Genomic DNA, 25,692 nt, shown 5'->3' with positions numbered 1-25,692 from the left:
ATACTGGCTGGACAGTTTAAATTCCTACAACTACCATTTAGTTTACAGCCTAACCAGGATTCGTTGTCAATTTAAAATCAGTGTCATTCTGCCTGTTGAGATGTAATCTCAACCTAGTTTAAAAAAAAAAAAAGATTTATTTATTATGTATACAATGTTCTGTCTGCATGTATACCTGCACATCAGATCTCATCATAAATGGTTGGGCGCCACCATGTGGTTGCTGGGAATTGAACTCGGGACTTCTGGAAGAACAGCCAGTGCTCTTAACCCCTGAGCCATCTCTCCAGCCCTCAATGTAGTTTTAATTTACAGTTCTCTTCTGACTAGTGTTGAATACTTTTTCATAAGTTTATTGGTCATTTGTACTTCATCTTTTTGAGAACTGTTTTCTTGTTTCATTAGTTAGTCAGTATGTATTTTGTTAATTGTAGCCAAAAAGAAACCTTGTTTAGTAGAAACAGTTAAGTTAGTCAGGAGATAATAAGGAAAATTGAATATCCTCTTTTTTGAGGTTATAGCAAACTTAAAGGGTTTATATATAAAAATAAAATCATAAAATACTACAGAAAATACGAGGTTATTTTTATGATCTGGTAAAGGCCTTCCCAAAACAAAAGTAAAAACAAAACAAAGCAAAACAAAAAAACAAACGTTAAAGGAAAACTGACCAAGAACAGGTTGAGGAGGAAAGGGTTTATTTGGCTTACATATCTTGAGCCACAGTCCACTGAGAGAGCCATGTCAAAAACCTGAAGGCAGGAACTAACAGAAGCTATGGAGGAATGCTATCTTGCTCCTCATTCCAGTCTAATGGAGGCATTTTCTCAGCTCAAGTGCGCTCTTCCTAGATGACTCTGGCTTGTGTCAAGTTGATAAAAAAAAAAAATCCAAGCAGCACATCTCTTCTATAAATATTATGAAAATTATACCCATATGCAAAGGAGTGAAATTGGATTGTTTTATTAATGCTGAACACAGCAGTCAACTAAGATGCATAAAAGACTTAAACATAAAAACTGAAAAACTGGTCTTATGATGTGGTTCAGTTGATAGAATACTTGCCTAGTTTTCATGAAGCTCTAAATTCCATCACCAGGAATATATAAATGCCATGTTGGCAGTGTACACACAGTACTAGCACTCAGGTTGTGGAGGCAGGGGAATTACTAAGCTGCAAAATAGTTCCCTTAGCCTGGTGGTGGTGGCACACACCTTTAATTCCAGGACTCTGGAGACAGAGGCAGGCGGATTTCTGTGAGTTTAAGGCCAGCCTGGGCTACAAAGTGAGTTCCAGGACAGCCAGGGCCACACAGAGAAACCCTGTCCTGAAAAACAAACAAACAAACAAAAAAGAAAGCAAATAAAAAGTTCCCATTAATCGTGGGCTACATAAAGATCCTGTCTAAAACAAAACAAAATTACCCTGAAAATTGCTAGAAGTGAATGAGAAAAGCATAAAATTAATCCTGGCAATAATTTCTTGGCTCTCACACCCTGAGCACCGGGCACAGGATTACAAAGACAAATAGAGCTACATCAGCCTGGAGAAGCTGCATGGCCAAAGCCTTGAAGATAGGTAGAGATAAGCAGCTGAATAGGCTGAAGATATTGCAGATATCTAAAGATAAATAGCTTCTGCAACTTGTAGGGCTGTGGCCACTGGTAAGTTGACCTGGACCCATGTGTGTGGAAACAACTGTAATTCCACTCAGTGGGTAGTTTAAAAAGAGACATAAGTAAGCAGGTGGAGTTGGGAAGAAGGGTCCTGGAGGGTAAGGGAGGAGGATAAGAGGAATGTGGGATGAATATGATCAAAATATAACATATACATGTAAGAAATGGTCAAAAATATTTTTTTTCTTAAAACGAGTTCTTATGGGACTGGAGAGATGTGGTTAAGAGCATTGGCTACTCTCACTCCCATTGTAGCTCACACCTACCTGTGACTCTAGTTCCAAGGGATCTGACAACCTCACACAGACACATGCAAGCAAAAGACCAATGCACATAAAAACAAACAAAACAAACCATGGGGTGGGGGGCAGCTCGAGCAACTCAGTTGCAGAAAATAGCCTTATTGAAAACAGCTAGGATTGCATATATATTTCTCCAAAAAAGGAATACAAAAGACCAAGTGAGTATGAAAACATGCTCAGTGATGGAATGCCTTACATTGCATTGCAAAACACAAACAAAACCAGAAGGTAATACTGCACAGCACAGGATGGCCAGTATATAGTATGATGGGTGTGTGTGTGTGTGTGTATAAAATGAAACAAATATTGCTGACAATGTCGAGTTATTGGTTCCCTTGATCTCTTGTGTACTGTTAGGATGTAAATTAGTACAACCAGTTGCTATGGACAACAAAAAGGGGAAAAATTACAAGCATTATTTTCTTTCTTTTTTTTTCATTTATAGAGAGAGTAGAGATGTATTTTTAACAAGTATAAAGCTTTAGATGAACAGCTAAGATTTAAAATAGCATAACTTCATCCAAGTTCACATTGTACAGTAAATATGTAAAATCAAGTTTTCTAGGGCAAGAATAGCTTTATTTTTACAATCTCATATTCAATTTACAAGCATTATTTTCATTTTCACTAAACAGCTGGCATAGGTCCTTTTGCTGTACTCAGATGAAAATTTTGAATAGATGAGATATATTTTAAAAAAGTGATTCTTTCAGGGGCTGGAGAGTTGGCTCAGTGGTTAAGAGTACTGGCTGGTCTTCCAGAGGTACTGAGTTCAATTCCCAGCAACCTCATAACCATCTATAATGTGATCTGCTGCCTCCTTCTGGCATGCAAGTGTACATGAATGTAGAGCAATTGCATACAATAAGTAAATAAATCTTAAAAAAAAAAGATTCTTGGGCTGGAGAGACTGCTCCACAGTTAAGAGCATTGGCTGCCCTTCCAGAGGACCCTGGTTCAAATCCTAGCACCCACATGTCAGCTCACAACTCTCTGGTCTGTACCTCAAATTCCAGTGGCTCCGACTCCCTCACACACATATGTATATATGCTGAACACGAAAATGTACATAAAAATAAATTTAAATTCTTTCTAAATTATGGGTGTCCATGTAGGTATGTGTACATGAGGGGATGTGCCTGCAAGAAAGGCATGGGATCACTGGTGCTGGAGTTTTTCATGATAGCTGCTGCTGGCTAATATAGATTCTGGGAACTGCAAGCATTCTCCACCATTGAGCCATCTCCCTAGCTCAAGAAGCTCTTAATGGTCTTTGGCAGCTTTTGTTTTCCCCAAACTTGGCAACAGCATATGGGAACAGGAAGTGGGGTCATCTGTAGAGTGTTTACAGCCCTACGTAGGCCTCGGAGACTTTGAGTCTGTGTTTAAGATTTTATGTGGAAGACAGACACACACATATCAGTATATGGCCATCCTAAGTGCTATAAGTAATATCTTCTGGTTTTGTTTGTATTTTTCTATGCAATGTTGGGCATTCCAAAACTCAGCATGTTTTCATACTCACATGGTCATTTGTATTCCTTCTTTGGTGAAATGTCCATGCAACCCTAGCTGTTTTTAGTCCAGCTGTTTTCTGCTACTGAGTTGTAGGAAGTGGGGATTCCTCAGTCTTTGGCTGCAGCTGGCATCACAGCTTACAGGCAGGTCTAGGTTAACAGGATCCTAGCCCTTCCTTAACAATGAATGTGAGGGCTTTTGTGTAGGCCTAGAAGTCAAGACTCCTTAGCCTGTGAATTATAAATATATTAGCGCACTTGGACCAGGTTCTCACACTGAGACCTCTAATTACTCCAATTCTGGTGATCAAGGCCTGCGGTTTCTCCTGGCTCTCTGTACCCCCTTCCCCCCCAGCTCTTCACCTGACAAAAGCAATTTAAGAGAGGAAGAGTTTGTTTGGTTTATAATCCAAGGTATCATGCCAGGGAAGTCAAGGAGACAGGAGCTTGAAGCAGCTAGTCGAATTGTATCCACAACCAGGAAGCGAAGAGCTCAGTTTAAATCCAATTTTTTAAACTGTAAGGTCAAACAAGGAGTGAAGCCTTATAACTGTCAGGGTAATAACTTTTTTGGGATTTTTGGTTTGTTTTTGTTTCTCTGTGTAGGCTTGGTTTTCCTAGACTAGCTTTGTACAACAGGCTGGCCTTGAACTCACAGCAATCTGTCTGTCTCTGTCTTACAGTGCCTGAGTATGCACATGAAACCTTACAAAGCCCCTGCCCTGGCCAATGGTACAGAGCTAGACAAACCTTGCCTCAGAAACCCTAGATATGTTCCCAAGGCCATAAATAGCCCGTTTCATCCAATAAACCAAACCAGTTCTCTGAAGCTGTTCACCTACAGCACTTGTCTCCGACTGAGGGCCTGCACTGCACTCACTGTGCCTGGCTACCCCAGTAGGAAGTGGACAAAGGGCAGCAACTGGAGGACCGAAGATGTCAGATCCTTTGGAACTGATGTCTCAGACTGTTGTCAGTTGCTATATAGGTGCTGGGAACTGAACCCAAGTCCTCTGCAAGAGCTAACTGCTACTCCATCTCCAGTCCCTTGTTTTTTTGAGGTAGAGTCTTATTATGCATTCCAAAATGGCCTAAAACCCCAAATGCTGGGATTACAAGTGTGTACTATCACGTACAGCTTACTAGGACATTACTGAAAACGATCTGCTAGAAAAAGTTTTCATGGTGCAATTAAACTGAAACTATTGAGTTTAAATGTGAACAACTGATTCATTTTGTTGACTATGAACAGATGTGCCATTTCATCTGTATGAATTGCAACTCTAAGGACATCCACTGTCTTTTATTTTGTTCAAGAGTCACATGAAATTTGAATAGCCAAAATACATTTCAACAAAAATATGTATGTATACTTATAAACAATGAAACAGCACCAGGGACCTGTACAAAATTTCATCAGTTTTTATGCAAGCTGCTTAAGTATATAAGTAACACTTGATCTATTTTCAATGTACACAACTGAAGAAAACTACTCCAACTGTTCATCAGATACCAGACGTGCTTCTTTGGAGATACTTCACACACTCAAACCAATCAAGTCTGTATTTTGAGTATCAGGCTGAGCTGCTGATTAAGATGAAACCTTCAGGTAACACTGAAGAAGTGATGCACTTTGTCCTCAGGTTGGCATTGTGCTTCCTCAGACTTAGGCTGTCTCCACAGAACTATCTTCCATCCCCAGGAGATGAGCTCTATCAAGATGGCTCATCAGCTAAATCACGCTGGTCAAAATATCTAGAAAAATAGGAAATCAGCGTATGCATAAGTATTAAGTACAGCACTGCCTATAGCAGGAAAAGAGCACAACAGCTCAATAGATAATAAACTACGGCACATCTGTCCAACGACAAAACACCCATTTCACATAAAAAAGGGGTGGGGTAGGGAGGGAAGGGGACATTTAGTTCTTCAGTAAAGCTGCCCAGGTTTGGATCCTATTTCTAACACACACTATCCCTGTGATGTAGGAAAGTTACTCCACATCTTTTTGCCAGTTTCCTCATCTTTAAACCGATGGTATAGGATTAAATGAGTTCCTATCATGACACACTAAGAAAAATACTTGTACCTAGTAAAAATAAAGTACCTAGTAAAATTAAATATAATAAACAGCATAGTATAGATCAAGAAATGATGTTCAGTATGTGTGTATTTTCAAAAGGTTATCTTGTTTAGGAGAAGGAATGACTTCAGTGTATTAAGCATATTATGTAGCTCTAGAAAGGTGCTAGCAAAAACAAGACAAACAAAAACACAAACCCCAATAACAAAACCACTGCTCAATGAGTAAAACATGTCCAGGAAGAGACCTAAAACAAATGTGTGCCTTTTGTTTAGATTTAGAATGCATTTCAAATCAACTCAGGTAGAACTCTGATACAAGGAATGGATGATACAGCTTAGCTGGTAAACCCCTTGCCTGACATGGCCAAGGTCCTGGATTCCATCCCCAGTAACGATTAAAAAAAAAAAAAAAAAAGAAAAGAAATGAAATCAAACATACTAGATAAAGATACACAAAGAGTTGAAAATGAAAACAAAACAAAACATTAAACATGGTCTACCTTTTACTGATAACAAAATAATCAGGAAATCAGATTTCTTTCTTTCCTTTCTTCTCCTCCCAAACCCCCCCTTTTTTTTTTTGAGATAGGGTTTTTTGTTAGCCTTCGTTGTCCTGGACCAGGCTGGCCTCAACTCTCAAGAGATCCACCTGCCTCTGCCTCCCCAAATGTTGGGATTAAAGGTGTGTGCCACCTTTCCCAGCCAGATTTCTTAATTTACCTGCTAACTAAGCAGATGAGCAAATTCAACGCAGGAACTCTTTCGTCGTCTTTACTGCCCTGAAAAACAGAAAAAGAAGAGTAGCCTTTTCCTTTTCAATGTTCTCATAATGAATTTCCTTTTAAGATAAAAAATGTGAAACTTTTAGATGACTCTCATCATCACATTGAAATAACCCACCAAGATGCTGGTGTTCTGACTTACTCCTTAGAACCAGAGACTGGGAGGCAGGTGGATCTTTGTGAGTTTAAGGTCAGCCTTGTCCCCAAATGAGCAGACAGACAGAAGAAAACATTAGGATATTTATATTTTTTACTCTATCTATCTATCTATCTATCCATCCAACCACAAGACAAGGTTTCACTGTTTACCTGGCTGGACTGGAACTCACTATGTAGACTGGAATGACCTATTGAGTGCTGCTTTCCCACCATACCCGGCCATCTTTTATTTATAAAATGAAAATATAAATACCTCACTTTCCTCGTTCCTGAATTTCCTCCCTCCAATCCTTTCCATGTAACCCCATCTAGCTCTCTCTAAAATTCATGTCTTTTTCTTAATTGTTGTTTTACAACCCCTTCCCATACACTCAAATATATAATCTGCTCAGTCCATATACTGTTACTTGTATGTAGATAATTTCAGGGCTGACCACTGGCATGCGAAAGTGAACATACTTTCCAGGGGATCAAATTCAGGTTGTCAACCCAAGATCATTATTTAAAGAAAGATACTGTTTAGAAGGATTGGTAGTTATTGCTGTTTACAAGGGTTCTAGTTTTATGAGTACTACAACAGGGGCATGACATAGTGTGACACCTTCCCTCTTGAATATCAGGCAGGAATCACTCCTGACATACTCCCATTAGGTGATCCTCCCTACTATATTATGATGTAGTCGGAAGGTAGAACATATGGAGCCTTGGACTTTGTACTCCCAAAACCAAGCTAAAGTAACTGTCTTTGTAGGTGGGATAGAGTGATTGCGCAGCATACTCAAGGTCCTGATTCACTTCCTCCATGCTTATGAATAGGAGTGTTAGATATTCTGTTACAAAACACAAAACAGACAATGACAAAGATGAAAAGTCATAAGCATTGGAACCAATGACTAGGATCTAGTCCTAGTAGATCCTGTCCAGACTTTCAGTCTTCCTTTACCTGAGGGAAAAAAAATCTTCATTGGGTACTTCTCCCACCCCATTAACGTTATTTTTGAGTCAAGGTCTTACTATGTAGTCTTGGCTGGCCTCACAGAGATGTCTCAGCCTTTAAACTGTTGGAATTAAAGGTGCATGCCACCATGCTTGGCCTCTCTCAGCCTTGTTTTTCAACAGGGTCTTTTATATAGCCCAGGCTGGACTTGAACTGCAATCTACAATACTTTTCTTTTGCCCTCCTAGATGTTGGATTATAGCCTTGTGCCACCCTATCTAATTTTATGTTATTTACTGTACTATATTTGAGACTTTTTTCTTTCTGTGGCCTCTTTAATCTCAACTAATAATATAGTCATATTTTCTATTTCACATATCACTGGAATCCTCTTTTTCACCATCTATAAGAGAGAATCTGAAATAGTACAGTATAACTCACCACTAGGAGCCTCACTTCCGAACATCTTCTTGCAAGCTGCCGAATCAGTGAGTGAGCCTCAGGTAATAAAGGCTTTTCAAGACAAGCCAACAAAGCATAAAACCATCTTCCCTAGGTAAAAGTTTAAGAAGCAATAAGTAGACAAAGAATGAAATGCCCATTTTCTAAATGCCCAATGCTGTTACCTGCTTTCATGTTATGAATGAATTGAGGAATGTGTGGAAAGGAAATTACTGGCTCTCCTAACCACAGACACAGGCCACTAGATACTTCAAAATATTTCCCGATTTCCAGCAAATTCATTAATGATATTTGTACTACAGTTGAGTCCTCCTGACCCCATTTTTACTTTTTATTTTGGAGACAAGGTCTATGTAGCCCTGACTGGCCTGGAATTCACAGAAATCAACTTGCTTCTTCCTCACTAATGCTGAGATTAAAAAGGTGCACATCATGCCTTGTCCCGAGGTTCTCAATTATAAGCAAAAGTCTTTTTTGTTTTTTGACAGAGTCTCAATATGTATCTCTTGCTGGCCTCAAGTTCAGAGAGATGTTTGTCTCTGCCTCTATAGTACTGTCATTAAAGGTTTATAAAAAGCATAAACAAAACTCTTTATTGCTAGGTCTGGTGGGCGGCGGGGTGGGGTTATTGAGACAGGAGGATTACAAGTTCAAGGCCAGCCCGACCAACTTAAGAAGACCATGTCTCAAAATGAAACAGAAAAATGAGGGCTGAGGGTAGAGCTCATTGTAAAGAGCTTGCCTAGTCTTTATATATATGCATATAAGCTTTATATATATAAAGCTGAGGTTCAATCTTCAGTGCTACTCAAAACAAAATCTTAAGATGTATATAAAAATTGTGTTCTTCATAGACAGTAGTGCAAACCCTTTTAATATTAAAGCTTGTTCCCTGGACCCACACAAAGGAACTACACTGCAAACAGAATAGCAGTCTGGGTCCTCTCTGCTCAACCCTCATGACATTAGCAGTTGTGCTTGCTTCATGACTCCCTTCTATCAAGATGCTCTGTCTCACTGAAGTCAGAAACAATGTAGCCAGGTAGCAGGGGAATGAGAATCTTAAAACCGTGAGCTCAAATGAGTACCCCTTTCCTTAAAGAACCACAATTTTTTGGGGTTTTATGTAGCTATACTCTTGAAAAGGTATTTTGATATTAAGGAAATTAAAAAACCCTATCTTCAGTCTTGTCATCCCAATAAAATTTCTGATTTTTGAAATGTTTGTAATTCAGGCTGTCACAATATATAGAATGATTAAAACTATGTGAAAGACAGGTTTGACCATAGAAAAAAATTAGCACCAGTGATTTTAATGTGTACTATCTCATGAAAAAAATATATGCTAAAAATTTGTTCTTTATTGAGACAGGGCCTATTTTGTATCTCTAGCTGTCCTCAGATTTGCTATGTAGCCCAGGCAGGCCTTGAACTCACAAGTGATCAGCCTGCCTCTGCCTACTCAGTACTAGAATTATAGGTATACCCTATACCTGAGGATTTAAAAGAGTGACTCTCAGAGAAGACCACATCCAGGTTCCTAGTATGCCTCAATTTTCTTTAGAGTTTTTTCTCTTAATTCCTGTGCTTACACTTTGTATTAAAATATTTTTAAGACTGGCGTGGTGGCACATATCTGTAATCCCAGCACTCTGGGAGGCAGAGGCAGGTGGATCTCCATGAGTTTGGGGCCAGCTCTGTCTACAAAGCGAGTCCAGGACAGCCAAGGCTACCCAGAGAAATCCTGTCTTTAAAAAATGAAACAAAACAAAAAAACAAAAAACACTTTATTAAACTCTAACTCTACTTCATTAAAAAAAAAATGGCTTAAAAGAATGAAAAAGTTCCAAGTGAAGGTCTTGTGATAAAGTGTGAGCAATACCTTTGATGGACCGTATAACTGTAAAACATCTACTAAACTCAATTGTGTTTTAACTTTATTACCTGCAAAATGGGGCTGATAGCTCATAAATTCTGAAAGACTTAATGAAGAATTGTATAAATAGTGCATGCAATGTAGTACTTGCCACTATTGTCTGCATCTGTTTGTACTTTTGAGACAAGGACTTATTCTGTAGTCTAGGTTGACCTACAATTCACTATGTAGCCGAGGCTCCTCTCAAATGCCTATATCCATCTCCCAATACTCTAATTTACAGGTAGGTGCCACTGAACTCCCACACCTATAACTTCTCAATGAGGAAAACATATTGATTTATCTTATGGTATTGGGTCTTTATAAACAAGATTTGAATTTTAAAAGTAGAAAACATGAATACATATATATCATACACATAGGTAAGTATAAAAACTGCAGTCACATAAGTAAAAAGAACTTTGCCTGCATAATGAAAAGAAAAAGATGCAATACTACCAATTCTGGCGTAAAATCCCTTTCTCCAAACCAATTACTCAGATATTCCAAGACACTAGTAATTGTTGCCTAAAAGGAAAAAAAAAGAGAGAGAGAGAGATGGGGTAAAGACAAGAAAGAGTGGCTTTAGAGATAAAATGATGACAAATTCTACATGAGTTACATTAATTGTTGTTAAAAGCAGCTATCAGGGTTAATATGGCTGTGTTCTGTAGGCTTCCAAAGATCACTGTGAGTAATGAGTACTTTCATTGGATGGTTCACACCTAGCAATTGGCTTTTTGTTTTGTTTCTTGTAACAGAGTTTCAATATGTAGCTCTGGCTAGCCTGGATGTGGAGCAGGCTGGCTTTGAACTTGTGGCCATCCTTCTGCCTCTGCCCTGAGTGCTACCACTAACAGCATGAGTGCACATGCCTGGCTAGAAAGTCTTTTTAAAGAAATATTTTTTTAGAGATACTCTAAAGCATCAACTCAGGCTTTAAATCTCAGGCTTAAAAACTAGTTTGTAACTAATAAAAAGTTTCAAATATTCCTATAAAAGAACCTTCAGTTTACTTACCAATTCAAATTAAGCTGAAAATCAAATCTAAAGAGAAACAAACTTAGCTAGAGGAGGATATTTTAAAGATATACAGATGAAATTATCAACACTTGAGCATATTCTTTTACTTAAATGTAACTGGGTACTAAAACAAAAACAAAAACCCAGGCGGGTAAGATGACTCAGAGGTTAAGAGCATTGGCTGTTTTTCCAAAGGTCCTGAGTTCAATTCCCAGCAACCACATGATGGCTCATAATCAACCATCTATAATAAGATCTTGTGCCTTCTCCTGGTCTGCAGGCACAAATGCAGATAGTATACAGTATAAATAACAAATAAACAAATAACAACAAAACCCAAGTAATAGACTTAAGCTATAACTACTAGCTTCTTTCCTTTCCTTTTTCCAGAGCCCAGGCTGTCCTGGAGCTTAATATGTAGATCAGGCTGGCTTCGAAGCCACAGAGCACCACCTGCTTCTGCCTCTTGAGTGCTGGGATTAAAGACATGCTCTGACTAGTTTCATTTACTTGGCAATAAAAAGTCTCTTTTCCTAAAAGACTAAAGAATGAAAACTTATTTGTTTTCCCCCCTTTGGTCCAATAAATGATCTATTTCAATCTTCATAGACTATGCTGAGGTGGGCCCTTTATAACTAGAACCTATTAAATTTTGGGTGTGGAATGAATACTTATAACTGAAATGAACACAAATGGGTACTTTAGCACCATGTAAGGAATGTTCCACCTGTCATGGATCCTTTTACTTAATTACATTGTTTCCTCAGCTATAAAACACAGCTATTAACTTGAATTCTTCACACTGAAATGTAATCAGAATCACTGTAGGGCCTAGAACAAGACCCTGCATACTGTAAATACTGAGTAAATAGACTCAAACCCTTTCATATAGACTGCAAGCCAAAGACTGTAATTATCATTTGATGACATTTACCTGATTCATTCTGCTTACAATACTGAGCAAGGGAGGAAAACCAATCTGAAAAAAAGAGAGTGAGATTTACTAAATGACAACACAAGTCAGGCTTGTTGTCATTTTTTTCTGTTCAAACTTTTTTTGGTAAATGTTTTGCCAAACAAAAGACAGGAAATGCCAAGGGCTGGATATTTAGCTCTGTGATAGAGCACTTAAAGAGAGTGTTTTAGACACTGGGCTTAAGTCTCACTACTGGGAAAAGGAAAACAAACAAACAAATGAGCAGAGAAAAAGTGAGATGGCTCAGTAGTGAAGGGTAGATATTTGCTGGCCTTGAGGAGGCTCCAGGTTCAGTTTCTAGCGCCCATGTCAAGTGGCTCTCTATCACCTGAAACACCAGTTCCAGATCTAGATGCCCCACTGGGCACCAGGTGCGACACATGCACACTTTCTCTCTCTCTCACACATATAAAAAAATTTAAGAGCATTAAGTGATCCTTTTGCCTCAGTTTCACAAGTACTGAGTGACAAGATTACAAATGTATACTACTTTAACTGAAATGTCAAAGTATAAAATTTAAAAACATTACAATACTACTTGAAAACATTAACTTTTTTTGTTTGAGACAGTCTTATATATTTTATAGTAACAAGCCAAATCAATAACAGTTCTACAAGGAATGAGGTTGGGTATATTCTATAAAAAGTTTATATTTCTTTTTGGTGTGAGATCTCTATTTATACACTTTGTCTTTTTTCTTTCCCTTTTTTTTTTTCAAGTGAGTTTTGGAGCTCTTTACATTTTGAGAATGAGGTTTTTGTTTTTGCTGTACTTGAGATTGAACATGTGCCATGTGGCCTTGGTTGGGAAGTAGTTTTAAAACAGGAAAAACAAAAATATAGTACTGCAAAGCAAACAAGTTATTTGTTAAATAGAACAACATGGAGAGTCTGGGGGTTGTTGGCACACACCTTTAATCCCAGTACTCATAAGGCTGACACAGACAGATCTCTCTAAGTTCGAGGCTAGCCAGGACCACATAGTGAGACCCTACCTCAAAAACATAAACAAGCAAACTACATATATATGCTGTAATGCAAATGTATACAGTGGGTCTCAACATTTTAAAAATGTGTATATTTATTTTTCTTGTGTGTATGTGGTTGGACAAACACGTGCCATGGTGTGTGTGTTTAGATGGGAGGACAATCTTTAGGCGTTGACTTTTTCTATCTATCATGTGGGTTCTGGGGATTGAACTCGAGTTATAAGGCTTGATAGCAAGTACCTTTACCCACTGAGCCATCTGCTGGTCCTCACAATGGGTTTTATGGGAACACCTTCAAAATTAGAGGCAGGTTGTGAAGAACAAGTTAGCCACAAAATTTATGATTGCAGCCATGTACATAGTTTGGGTAGGATATTATGAGGGTTATGAGGTTGAAGTCATCCTGGGTTACACAGTGACTTTCAGGCCAGCCTGGGCAAGACTCTCCACAAAGTCATGAAAACCTTAAAGATACTCTCAATATTTCATCTGAAGTATAAGTTTAATCACTTAAAAAAATTCCTAATTAGTCCAGGCACGGTGGTACATGCCTTTACTCCTAGCACTCAGGAGACAGAGGCAGGAGGATCACTGTGGGTTTGAGAACAGCCGTCTACACAGGAGTTCCAGGTGAGCCAGGGCTTCACAGTGAGTTTCTCCCTATTGAAAAAACAATAAGCCAATAAAACACAAAACAAACAAGAGTTTTCTAATTAGCTTTCCTTTGTTTTTGACTACTTTATTTGTTTGTTTGTTTTTTGAGACAGGGTTTCTCTGTGTGGTCTTGGCTGTTCTGGCCTCGCTTTGTAGACCGGGCTGGCCTTGAACTCAGGCCTGCCTTTGATACTGAAGCGCTGAGATTACAGGTGTGTGCCAAACGTGCAGCTGCTTTTGACTACTTATAACTTAATATTTAATCCATCCCAATCATTAAAAACAAAACAAAATAAAAAACCCCAAAGCAATTCTTGAGAAGTTCACACCTGTGTTTTAGGATGTGTATTTCTGAGTGCTCCTTTCTCTATTAGCCTTTGTGCTTTGAATCCATATAAAAATGTCTGCATTAATTCCTAACTCTGCTTCATAGAAAACCAAATCAAATCAAAGCACAGAAAGCCCTGAATCCAAGGTAGACAGGACAACATATAGTCTCAGCTACTCAAGTGACTCCAGCAGGAAGAAGTCAAGGCCAGCACAGGCTATCAGACCTTGTCTGAAAATAAACAAAACAGAAAACCCCCTCCAATATCTTTTAACTCATAATAACTAACACACAAGAGATACAAGCCCAGTAAATTATTTCAGAAACGGAACTGAAATTTTCTAATGTAAACAGCTCATGAACTAAGTGAGAGGTTGGTAACTATTTTCTTTTTTTAAAGAGTTATTTATTTTATGTATATGAGTGTTCTTTCTGCATTTACATCTGCCAGATGAAGGAATCAGTTCACATTATAGATGGTTGTGAGCCACCAGGTGGTCACTGGGAATTGAACTCATGACCTTTGGAAGAGCAGACAGTGCTCTTAACTGCTGAGCCATCTCTCCAGGTCCGGTAACTATTTTTTTACACAGCATCAGACAGTATTAATCTTTGCCAGCCACATATTGTCAGATGTCGCCTTAGTCATATTTGACCACACTGTTTTCAAATCACAGAGATCACCTGCCTCCACCTCCCAAGTGCTGGGATTCAGCTTTGTTTTTAACAACCAATGTAAAAAGAACAAGCGACTTGCAGTATGAGGTATACACAAACAGGTTGTGGTCTGGATTTGGCGGAAACTGTAAACAGATAATTCAAAAACAGTAACTGATGTCTACACCTCTGTCATCTCCTGTGTTTATCCACATCATCACCTACTTGAACATAATCAATCCCAGGGCTTTCATTTGTAGATGGTCCAACAGGCCCTTCAGCACATAGCCTTTCACCCAGACAAAATTTTTTCCAGCCTTCTTCATCTTCAGTTTTTGGCTGAAAAAAAAAAAGTTATTTTTATATTGCACAGTGAAAAAAGTGTGAGGCAAAAGATGTCACTGAAGGGTACTTCAAATGCAATAAATAAACAAATAAAAATTTTGGTGAATTTTCTTAAAAAAAAAAAAAAAGTGAAGCTCGGGGCTTGAGAGATGGTTCAGTGGTTAAGAGCACTGTCTGCTCTTCCAGAGGTCCTGAGTTCAATTCCTGGCAACCACATGGTGGCTCACAACAGTCTACAATGTGATCTGGTACCATCTTCTGCTGTGCAGGTGTAGATGCAGATAGGAGACTTACATACATTAAATAAATTAAGTCTTAAAAAAAAGTGAAGGCTCTTTACATCCTGACTACCCCAATACAAAGACATGGTGCTGGCTAAGGATGTTATTGTGTATGCACTCCATATTGCTATAATGAGGCTGTAACTGCAGGACTATAGGCTGTGACTGCCTTTGAGACATGGCCTTTAAAACTGTAAGAGTGAACTCTAATCCAACTTGATGGCCTCTTTTCCAAAATCAGAAGGCATTTCCATTATTCAGTTGTGTGTGCACACATCAGAGAACAACTTGAAGGAGTTGGTTTTTGCCTTCCAGCATGTGTGTCCTAAGCATCAAACTCAGGTCATCAGGGTTGTAGGCAATCAACTTCCCAGACTAAGCCATCTCACCAGACCCTGACTGCTCTATTTATAAGGGAAATTTGGATCATAGAGAATACATGTTCTTCCCTTTCAGAAGATAAATAGCTCTCATCATTTTCTTAGATCTGTGATTCCCTTACAAGGTTTAGGAATATTGCCTGAAACAGTGTGTTCATCTCTTCTCCAAGTACAATCTTTAAATGCTAAAATTTGAGGAGCTTTTAATTAATTATATCTAAGTTGATAGAGAGGGCAGTATCCCCCACTATGGATCACTGGCTTCATGTTACTGTGAAGCATATGACATGATTATCTCATCAAGAAATCCTAGTAGGGGTGGAGAGATGTCTCAGAGGTTAAGAGCACTGGCTATTCTTCCAAAGGTCCTGAGTTCAATTCCCAGCAACCACATGGTGGCTCACAACCATCTATAATTAAGTCTGGCGCCTTCTTCTGGCATGCAGGCAGGATATTGTATAAATGATAAATAAATAAATCTTTAAAAAAAAAAAAAGAAATCCTAGTAAGTCCCCTTTCAGTGTTTTTTAAGATACTGAAAATGTATTTATTTATTTTTTTTTAAAAAGCAACAGTTTAGAAGAATCCTTAAAAGCCTGAAGAGGTCACACAAGCACCATTTGTCAACCTAAATGAAAAAATAGAGATGACTACATGGCCTCACTCAATGCCTGCAATCCCAACACTCAGGAGGCAGAGGCTTGAGGATTCCAAATTTATAGCTAGTATAAACTACATAGCAGATTTTAAGAAACTAAGGGCAGCCAGCCTCGTGAGTTCCAGGACAGCTCTACAGAGAAAAAAAGCAGAGCAAGCAAACAAAAATACCTGTCTCCCCAAGACAGGGTCTCTCTGTAGACTAGGCTAGCCTTGAACTCAGAAATCTGCCTGCCTCTGCCTCCCAAGTGCTGGGATTTAAAGGTATGCATCACCACCACCTAGCTTTGTTTGCCTTTTTGAGACGAGATTAACCTATAGCCTAGGCTAACCTTTAATTTATTATGTGGCTCATGTTGGCCTCAAACTTATGACCTTCTTGCTTCAGCCTCCAGAGTACTAGGATTATTGGAGAGTGCCACTACTCCTGAGATAGAAGTACTTTTGTAAAGGTGGTGGTGGTCTTAGTGTAAGACAGTAGTTGGACAGTCTTTTCTGGGTATTATTAGGCAATAATCCCTAAGAACACTTCCTAACTTCTCAGCTTTATTTAATTATTAGAACTGACATAACATTAATACTCTATTTTGATCCTGACAACTTTCACATACCATAAATCTCTCAAGATAAGGTAAATTAAAATATTCATGGGCCAGAGTTGGTAGTGCATGCCTTTAATCCCAGCATTCCAGAGGCAGAAGCAGGCCGATTCCTGTGTCTGAGCTTATCCTGGTCTACATAATGAGTGCTATAACAGCTGGGGTGATACAGCAATATCCTCAAAAGCAAAAACAAAACAAAACAAAACAAAAACCAAACATGAACTGGCTCAGGATACTACTATAACAAACTGATATACTTACATAATGATATATGAAGGAAAATCAAAATAATATAGACTAAGCAATTAATTCTTTAAAGGCTAGAATATGGATTATTTCAAACAGGCATACACACTGTACAATGTAAGCCAAGAAACTCACATACCATCGTCACATTACTATCCAATTGCTGTGATTTCCAGTGATTTCTATGCTTGTTCACGCTCTACAAGAAGAAAAAAAAAATGATCTTCAGAGAATGAAAAATTAAAAAGAAATGCTTTTATACAAAACGCTAAACATCCCCAAATTTAGAAAATACATACCAATAGACCTAAAGATTAGAACATTTGGCAACTGATTCATAAATACTTGTGTATTTATAATTTTTCCAATTACAGTCTAAGAACAGAAATACACCTGAGGGAGGTTAATTTGATTATAAGGAAAACTTGCCTGTCGAACAGTTGAAAAATGTGCCACTTGCTGCTGCTGCCACTGAAGTGTGGGGAAATAACCTTCAGGGGCAGGCTGGCATCCCGAAAGCTGGAAATCAGTTCACAAATGTCAGAGTCAATGTTAGTGGTGTAATTAGAAGATGAAGAGTAAGTACATTCAGTGAACACGATTACAGAAGAAAATAAAGGCACATTTTAAAAGAGCAGAAAAACAGGACCAGTTAATGAAAGAGACCTTTTGCCACTTTACTAAGAAAAATACGGACTTAAGGATTATGGGTGAAGTTTTCTATGAAATCTAAGTACTATGAACCTGAAGGATATAGTTTTTCTTTTCTTTCTTTCTTTCTTTTTTCTTTTTTTTTTTTTTTGAGAAAGGGTCTCTTTGTGCAGCATTAGCTGTCTGGGACTTGGTCAGTAGAACAGGCTGGCCTCAAACTCAGAGATCTGCCTGCACCTGCGTCCCAAGTGTTGGCTGGGATAAAAGGTGTATGCCACCATGGCCGCTGCCTGGCTGAAGGATATAACTTAATTCTATTTTTCTATAATAGTGAAGAGAAACAAAAAAGTGAGATGCACCCTAAATGAAGAGTTTGGGGGTAGTCAAAATTTACCCAATAACATAAAGATATGTGACTTGAAGGTCTACTTGTTTTCTTTTACTTCTTTTGGGGATGGGGGAAGGCATTACAACAAACAAGGTGGCCAAATATTCTACACACCTAGCCTTACTTTTACTTTCCAAAATAGCAAACAGTTAACAAATGATCAGCATCGCCTTTTAATAAAGCTCAGCAGGGTAGATTTGAAAAACAAAAAAACAAAGTATACATGAAACCATGTGCCATTAAGTAAAGTCTTGTGAAGTTACATAAAACCTTCCAGTACCTAATTATAAACATTAAAGGAATTACTTCAAACATAAAAATATTATTTAAAACCTTCAAGATTGGGCTGGAGAGATGGCTCAGAGGTTAAGAACACTGACTGCTTTCCAGAGGTCTTGAGTTCAATTTCCAGCAACCACATGAGGGCTCCCAACCATCTATTACGAGATCTGGTGCCCTCTTCTGGTATGCATGCAGGCAGAACATTGTATACATAACCAAACCCTGACCTCCGGTTAAATATAACCTTCCCTGAGAGATTCCCTCCCCCACTTTCTTTTTTCTTTTTCTGGAAGGGTTTCTCTATGTGCCTTGGCTGTCCTAGAAATCACTATGTAGACTGGGCAGTCTAGCCTTGAACTTACGGAAGTTTGGCAGCCTCTGACTCACTTGTGTTGGCATTAAAACCATGTACTACCATAATTGGCTGAGATTTTTTCTTTCTTTTTTTTTCTGGCTGAGATTTTTATTAGAAAGCTTTATTTATTTTATGTGTATGAGTGTTTCCTCTGCACGTATGTCTGTGTATCATGTGTGTGCTTGGTAGCTGAAGAGGTGAAAAAAGAGCATCAAATCCTTTGAAACTAGAGTTTGAGCTGATTGTGGGCTGCTAGGAAGTGAACATGCATACTCTAGAGGAACATCCAGTAGTTGCTATTTATTGACTGTTGTTGTTTATCTTCTGTGATGATCAGATGATGGAAATGCTTATCTTTTGTGTCCTTCAGGAGACTGACACTGTACAACCAGAGTGAACTTTCCTTTTTCTTTGACCAGAGCCTTATATATTCCAGGATAGCCCAGAACCTTCTGTGTAGTTGAAAATGATCTGGACTTCCCAACCCCTGTCTCTTACCTGCAAGTGGTAGGATTACACGAGTGCTTACCAACATGCCTGGTCTGTAGGCACCTTTTCTATATTATCCTCTGTTGGGTTCCCTAGTGCCCAGCACAACCTAATTGCTATAAAGAGTATGCTGGATAAGCAAATGAATAAGGACCAGAGTATGCACAGAAAGGATAGAAAGGTACTAAGACATTTGTGTTTCCAGTCTAAGAAAATGGTATCAGGTCAAATTGAGAAAGTGCACCACAGACCAGTTTGATAATAACTACAAAGGAAATCCCAGATTTTTTAACAAATTTACTTATAAAGATCAGTATTAGTAAGGAATTGAAGTACTTTTCTTTTGGGGTGGGGGTAATCAAATGACATGCACATTTTTTTCAGAGGGTCTCATAATGCAGGCTGGCCTGGAATTCATTGTTTCCAGACTGGCCTTCAAATCAAAATGCTCCTGAGTTATCCTCCAAGTGATGTCTAACTTTGTAAGGAGCAATCTAATTACCATATAGACCATAACTGATAATTTCTGTTACAATAGGAAAAAAAAAAAAAACTTTAGTCTTGTGTGTGTAGTTAGAATATTCCCAGTTTGCTGGGCGTGGTGGTCCATGCCTCTAATCTCAGCACTTGGGAGGCAGAGGAAGGGGATCCCTTGACAGTTCATGGCCAGCCTGTTCTACAAAGCGAGTCCAGTACAACCAAGACTATACAGGGAAACCCTGTCTCGAAATCTCCCTTTGCCCCCCTTCCCAATTCCCAGTTGTTTAGTAAAACTCACAGAGACATTCACACTTTGCTTCCTTTTCAACTTCTTTGGGTCAATTTGGGCTACCACAACATCTGGACACTGCGCCGCTTCAATCCTACACGTAAGACATGCATGAAATTTATTTTTGCACTTTGCTTGCGTGTTGTACATTAGTGCATTTTACTTCATTATAAATTCGGAAAATTCAGACTCCCAACTAAAGAACTAAACGCCTGACATCTGGATTAAAAGGAAAGAAATTTAAGAATACACGTCTTAACGTGCAATCAAGTTCAAAGAAACTAGTCAACGGTAGGGTATAATATAGGGATCTTAAACTTTCCGGACCTCCCGAGAGATAGACACCCGAACAGAGGAGGGACTCTGTCTCACACAGGGGGTCAAGCGGGCATCAGGGCTATACTCAGGGACACAGGGCAGAGTCACTCACTGCACTCTTCTCAGGTATTCCTGAGGCGTCCTGGGGGGTACCGAGGGATCAAAACCTTCCGTCAAGTCACAGGGGTCCACAGGCAACAGCCGTGGCATCAACTCTTCCACCGCAGACTCGGCTGGAACCCACGCCATGGTTTTCAATCCCGCCAATCTCTATTGGCGCCTGCGCCCGGTCAAGCACGGCGCAGGCGCTAAAGCGACCTCCGGCGGCGCTGACTGGCCATTTAAGGGAATACAAGGGGGCGGAGCCGCACAGGAACAAGGCTGCTAGTTGCATCAAGTTTGTGGCTCCGTCGGTGCAACGAAGAGCGTGAGCATGATTCCCGGCAGAAGTGGTTCCTAAAGACTTTCTAGTATGTTTTTTTTTTTTTTAAACCTAATTCCATTTTATCTTTTAAAACTTGGGTAGGGGCAGGAACTGAGGATGAACTTTATGATCTCCAATTTTTTTTTCTGAATTGATGAACAGTATTGCTGTAATTAATCTAAATTTTACAACCCTTTGAAGAGGGTGGTGTCTTTCTGGTTTCGCGGGGAACAAAATTGACAGAGAGGATGGATGGAGAATTTATTTACTTATTTTTACCTTTTCGGATACCATCTAAGTGTGTAGCTCGGGTTATTCTGGATCTCATTAGATTGCTCAAGCTGGCCTCAAATCCTCCGGCTTCAGCTTCTTGAGTATTGGGATTATAGGTGTGAACCAAAATTCACACCTGGGTAAGTTCTAGGTTTTTGAGACTATTTCTTCTGTAGCCCAGAAGGGTCTACAGTTTGCAGTGTAACTTAAGCTGGGCTGCCTTTTTTATTTATTTATTTATTATTTTTTTTTAAGACCTCGACTATTGGAATTGCAGGCACGAGCCACTACCAGCCTAGCGAGATACTTTAAAAAAAAAATTAAATTACTTTTTTACGTCCACATGCGTGTGGGTGCGTGCATGTCTTAGCAGGTGCGGGAGCAAGCAGGTTCTCTCCTTTCACCTTGAGTGTCCTCGGCGAGCGAGTTTACCGGCTGAGCCCTCTCACTGATTCTTGACACACTGACGAAAATTCAAAATTAGGAGAATCCGTATATCTTTTTTCTAGTGAACGCCTCAAATATTGTTGGCTAGCCCCTTGTTCTTTCCCCACTTGAACACACGGATAAAACCTCTCAGAAAAAAAACCTTGCCAGAGCTTTATATATATATATACCAGAAAACAGAAAAACAGTTACTCAAGCAAACAGTAGGCGCGGAAGCCCCACGTGGTGGTTCACGTAAATTTTTCTTCTTGTGCTAGCAACGTCTCAGTCAGTCATTTTAGCCTTAACTCGACCAGCCGACCACTGCGGCTTCGCCGCGGTGCCTCTCCGCCATGGCCCGCCGTTTATTACCCCGGTTAATTCCCTTCCGCCATTCGCCCCGCCCACTGGCCGCCCGCTCGCCCCGCCCCTCACGCACTGTCCCCTCCCCCTGCCTCCCGCTGGCTGAACCTCTTCCCTGCTCGCCCCACCCTCTTTATTACTCCTGTTCCGCCTCTTCCGCCACTCCTCGCGCCCATTACCGCCCGCGCGCCCTGCCCCTTCCGGGACAGTCCCCGTCCCCGCCCTGTCTCGCCCCCCCCCCTCCGTTGGTCGCAGCTCCCTGCCTCCTCCCCTTTGACGTGGCAGAGGCGGCACCAGCCATGTTGTCCGGGCCGAGGCCCTCCTGGAGGCCGGGGGCGGGGCGGTGCCGCCCCTGATTGCGGTGCCACGGCTGCTCCCGGGCGGCGGAGGGGATCGACTTTGCAAGGCGGAGGCTGCGTCCGGCGCGGAGCTCCTGGGAAGGTACTGTGGTAAGGGCTGGTTTGGCAGCCACCTGCTCGGCTCTACCCGGCTCCGAAGTCGCAGCCGAGAGGCGGGCGGCGGGCCGGAGTCTTAGGACGGCGTTGGCTCTGTCCTGGCTGTGCCCAGCGTAAGCGCGGAGGCGCGCCAGAGCTGTGGCCCAGCGCCGACCCAAGAGCGTTGAGCCTGTCACGGCGACGGAGCGCCTTCATCTCCCATCCTCCTAGTCTAGGTGGAAGGGTGGGAACGGGGTGGAGAACGGCAGGCCGTGCATCTGACCCTGCACCCACCCCTATCTCCTGGATGACACGCTTTCAGACCCTGCCCAGGGCCCCTGTGCCACGGGGCCTCTAGGGTCGTTTCTTGACTGCTTAGGAGTGTCCTAGACTTTGAACCCAGGTGACTACATCACCCGTAATTCGGCCCTGGGCCTCCTTATAAAGGTTAAGGAGAAGAGTATCAGGTAAAGCTAGTGCCTTGGGCCGTGATCACTAGTGATCAGCTTTCAGAACTGAGCAGTACGGTGCATTCATTCTGTCTATGCAGCTTTACTGTTTGTGGGAAAGGAAAGGGTAATAGTAATAGTAAATCGATAGGTCGACCAGCTCGGAGATGTTTAATTCATCTTCTCACCTAAACTTTTATCATGTTTTTAACACGACCCCACCTTAAGCCATGGCTAAGTGTATTTGCTTAAAGAAACTAATCTTTCTTTTTAGTGTCTTCAGAAGTCCCTCGTTTTTAATTGTTTCATAGACCTATAGTATTATTACCTCAAAATTCTCATATAACTGATGTGAAAATTGAAGGCCAGAGAAGTTTTTTGCCCAAGAGCATAACATTTGTTATTCAGTCCATTTCATTGAAAAATTTACAACTGGGGCTGGGAAGATGGCTCAGAAGTTAAGAGCACTTAACTGGTTGCTCTTCCAGACAAATGTGCACACCCTCGAGTGTGCACAAACACGAAGAGAGTCTCACTGCTGGCATACAGCCATCTGTAACACACACACACACACACCCTCACACCTGGCTTAAAAATCATTTGGAACTCCATCCCTACGGGGTCCACCTGCCTCTTCTGGCTTCTACAGGCACTGTGCACACGTTGTTTACAGACATACATGCAGGCAAAACACCCATATATAAAAAAATATGAAGTATATATAAATATATATAGAAGAAAATTTACAACCGAAATGCAGAAAGATACAATGGTGACAAATAACTAAGGAACTTAAATTTATTTAAAGTTTGTATGTTTTTCGATTAGGAATGCATAAGTTTAAAATTGGAGTCGAAAAAAAAAAACAATACTAGGGAAAGCCTTTTAAGATATAGGAAGATATTTGCTGCACAACATTAAAGTGACATGATGCTTTGGTTCTATCAGGAGAAATTATCTAAAATAGTTCTCACTTTTATAAATGACTGAAAGAATGTAACATTTTTCTAGAATGGCCTTTTGTATTTTAAAAAATTTTTAAATTATTATCATTTATTACAATTTATTCAATTTGTATCCCAGCTGTGTCCCCCTCCCTGGTCTCCCACCAATCCCACCTTCCCTCCCTCTTCTGGCCTTTTTTATTTTACATTAATTTTAAAAAAGGTGAGTTTCTTAAATCTGCGTTCTAACAGTATTTAGGCATATATATATATATATATATATATATATATATATATATATACAGGTGTGTGTCTATAAATGTGAGTGAGAATTTTAAACAGGGTCTCACTATGGCTGGCCTGGAACTGACGAGATCCACCTGCCTCTGGCTCCCGAGTGCTAGGATTAAAGTCATGTGCCAACATGCCTGGCTGGTTTTATGTTTTTGGGCTACTGGTAACATTAGGTAATAAAGTGCTTGCCAAACAGTGTCATCACATTAAGGAAGTATGTGAAAGGACTCGAGCTGGGATTTGAGGTCTTAGGCTTGAGCAGTTACTACTTTTGAAAGTGAGTTATGGAAGTGTTGTATGTGAACATGTAAGTGGACAAAGTAAGACCAGGGGTCGCTTGCTTCAAAGGATTGCTGCAGAGTGAGGAAGCTAAGAAACACAGTGGATGTCAGCAAGTGAATGTGATTTTAGAGCAGAGAGCTTGAGAGAAGAAACTGAGGAAGTGGGAACTATCACTTAGGTGACATTTCATATCTCCTAATACAATATAAGGATGTGGAATAGAATCCAGTTCACCAGCTGGAGAGATGGCTCAGCTGTTAAGAACACTGACTACTCTTCCAGAGGACCAGGCTTTTCCCAGCAGCAACATGTCAGCTCAAAACTGGCTGTGACTCCAGTTCCAAAGGATCTGACACCCCCACACAGACATACATGCAGGCAAAACACCAATGCACATAAAATAGAAATAAATAAATCATTTAAGAAGGATTCTAGATATAACATGCTTTAAAAAAAAGGAGCGCAGTCCACAACCTGTTGTATAAACTTTTTAAAAGATTTATTTATTAATTATGTATACAATGTTCTGTCAGCATGTATACCCGCACATCAGAAGAGGGCACCAGATCTCATCATAGATGGTTATGAGCCACCATTTGGTTGCTTGGAAGCTTAGAATTGAACTCTGGACCTTTGGAAGAGCGGCCAGTGCTCTTAGCCTCTGAGAGCCATCTCTCCATCCCCCTGTTGTAGTAACTTAAACCTGACTTCTTAAAGACTTCTAAGTTTTTTTTTTTTTTTTTTGAGACAGGGTTTCTCTGTGTAGCCTTGGCTGGCCTCAAACTCATGGAGCTCTGCCTTCCTCTGCCTCCCCAAGTGCTGGGATCACAGGTGTGCACCACCATGCCCAGCTGACTTCTAAGTCTTTTAATCTTTCTCATTGAGAGGGAATGTAGGGACTGCTTCTCAGGACCTCCTTATACTTTTAAAAATGATTGAGGATCCAAAGAAAAGTGTGTTCACTATTATATTCCTTAAAAAAACAACAACAACAACAACAAAAAAAAAAACAAAAACAACCCAAAACAAACCAGTATGTAAAGTCTGCATTCAAACAAAGGAGGGGGAAGGGGAAGCAAAAGATTTATGCAGCTGTTGTCTTATGATCTCTGCTCCCTTTCTCCTCTCCATTACTTTTAGTTTTGTTTCTTTGAGACAGGGATTCTGTCACTCTGTAAGCCAGGTTGCAGCAATTTTCCTGTTTCAGCCTCCCCAAGTGCTGGGTTTGTGAGTGTTTACCACCACACCTTCTCTGGTGGGCTTGTTGCCTTTCTTCCCAAGGACAAAGCCTAGCAGACAGCCCAGCAACAGATGGAAAGTCATTCAGGCTTGCTGCCTTCTACAACCTCATCCATCAGTGAGAGATGGCTCACAGAATTAATCCTAGATATGAGAACATCTAAAGCCCTATCCAACTTGGTAATCTTATCAGCATTTTCATTGACTAGAAACTTATTTCTCAGCTTTGGAAGAAATCCCAAATTAAGATGCTATATTGGGCCTGTGGTGAGGGCTTGCTTTCTGGTGCATATGTGGCACTTTGTAGTGCCACATGGCAGAAAAGACAGTACAGTTTT

At 40.2% G+C, this 25,692-nt stretch overlaps 2 protein-coding genes across 4 annotated transcripts in view; one reads left to right on the top strand and one right to left on the bottom strand.

Moving 5' to 3' along the window:
* Window positions 1-1,069: 1,069 nt before the first annotated feature.
* Gemin2 (gem nuclear organelle associated protein 2) lies at window positions 1,070-21,229 on the bottom strand. Of its 3 annotated transcripts, XM_021645771.2 has the most exons (10): window positions 20,339-21,227; window positions 19,918-20,002; window positions 17,404-17,493; window positions 17,114-17,173; window positions 14,689-14,802; window positions 11,794-11,838; window positions 10,296-10,364; window positions 7,901-8,011; window positions 6,302-6,360; window positions 1,070-5,251 (listed from the first exon to the last, which is right to left on the bottom strand). In XM_021645771.2, exons 1-10 carry the CDS (start codon window positions 20,473-20,475, stop codon window positions 5,212-5,214), a joined length of 810 nt encoding a protein of 269 aa, XP_021501446.1. In that variant the 5' UTR covers window positions 20,476-21,227; the 3' UTR covers window positions 1,070-5,211. The 3 variants fall into 3 exon arrangements, with proteins under 3 accessions (XP_021501446.1, XP_021501447.1, XP_060243525.1); XM_021645772.2 differs by lacking the exon at window positions 17,404-17,493 and having other exon boundaries at window positions 20,339-21,229; XM_060387542.1 differs by lacking the exon at window positions 10,296-10,364 and having other exon boundaries at window positions 20,339-21,228.
* Window positions 21,230-21,963: 734 nt separating this feature from the next.
* Window positions 21,964-25,692, top strand: part of Sec23a (SEC23 homolog A, COPII coat complex component) — a 63,057-nt gene continuing 59,328 nt past the window's right edge. Inside the window, exon 1 of the mRNA XM_021645767.2 lies at window positions 21,964-22,153. The gene's annotated coding sequence lies outside the window, so the exon portion shown is untranslated. The remainder of the gene's footprint in view (window positions 22,154-25,692) is intronic.

The sequence above is a fragment of the Meriones unguiculatus genome, chromosome 7, assembly GCF_030254825.1.
Source record: "Meriones unguiculatus strain TT.TT164.6M chromosome 7, Bangor_MerUng_6.1, whole genome shotgun sequence".
Classification (NCBI taxonomy): domain Eukaryota; kingdom Metazoa; phylum Chordata; class Mammalia; order Rodentia; family Muridae; genus Meriones; species Meriones unguiculatus.
Note: the sequence above shows the minus strand (reverse complement) of the source record. Positions and strands in the feature narration are given on the sequence as shown.

Excerpts from the sequence above, each read along its gene's own strand:
- Gemin2 (XM_021645771.2), bottom strand. The coding sequence starts at position 20,475 with ATGGCGTGGGTTCCAGCCGAGTCTGCGGTGGAAGAGTTGATGCCACGG. Across the intron at positions 17,494-19,917 it reads AGCAAAGTGTGAATGTCTCT|CTTTCGGGATGCCAGCCTGC; the intron begins GTGAGTTTTACT and ends ACTGATTTCCAG. Across the intron at positions 10,365-11,793 it reads TTGTAAGCAGAATGAATCAG|GCAACAATTACTAGTGTCTT; the intron begins GTAAATGTCATC and ends TTTTCCTTTTAG.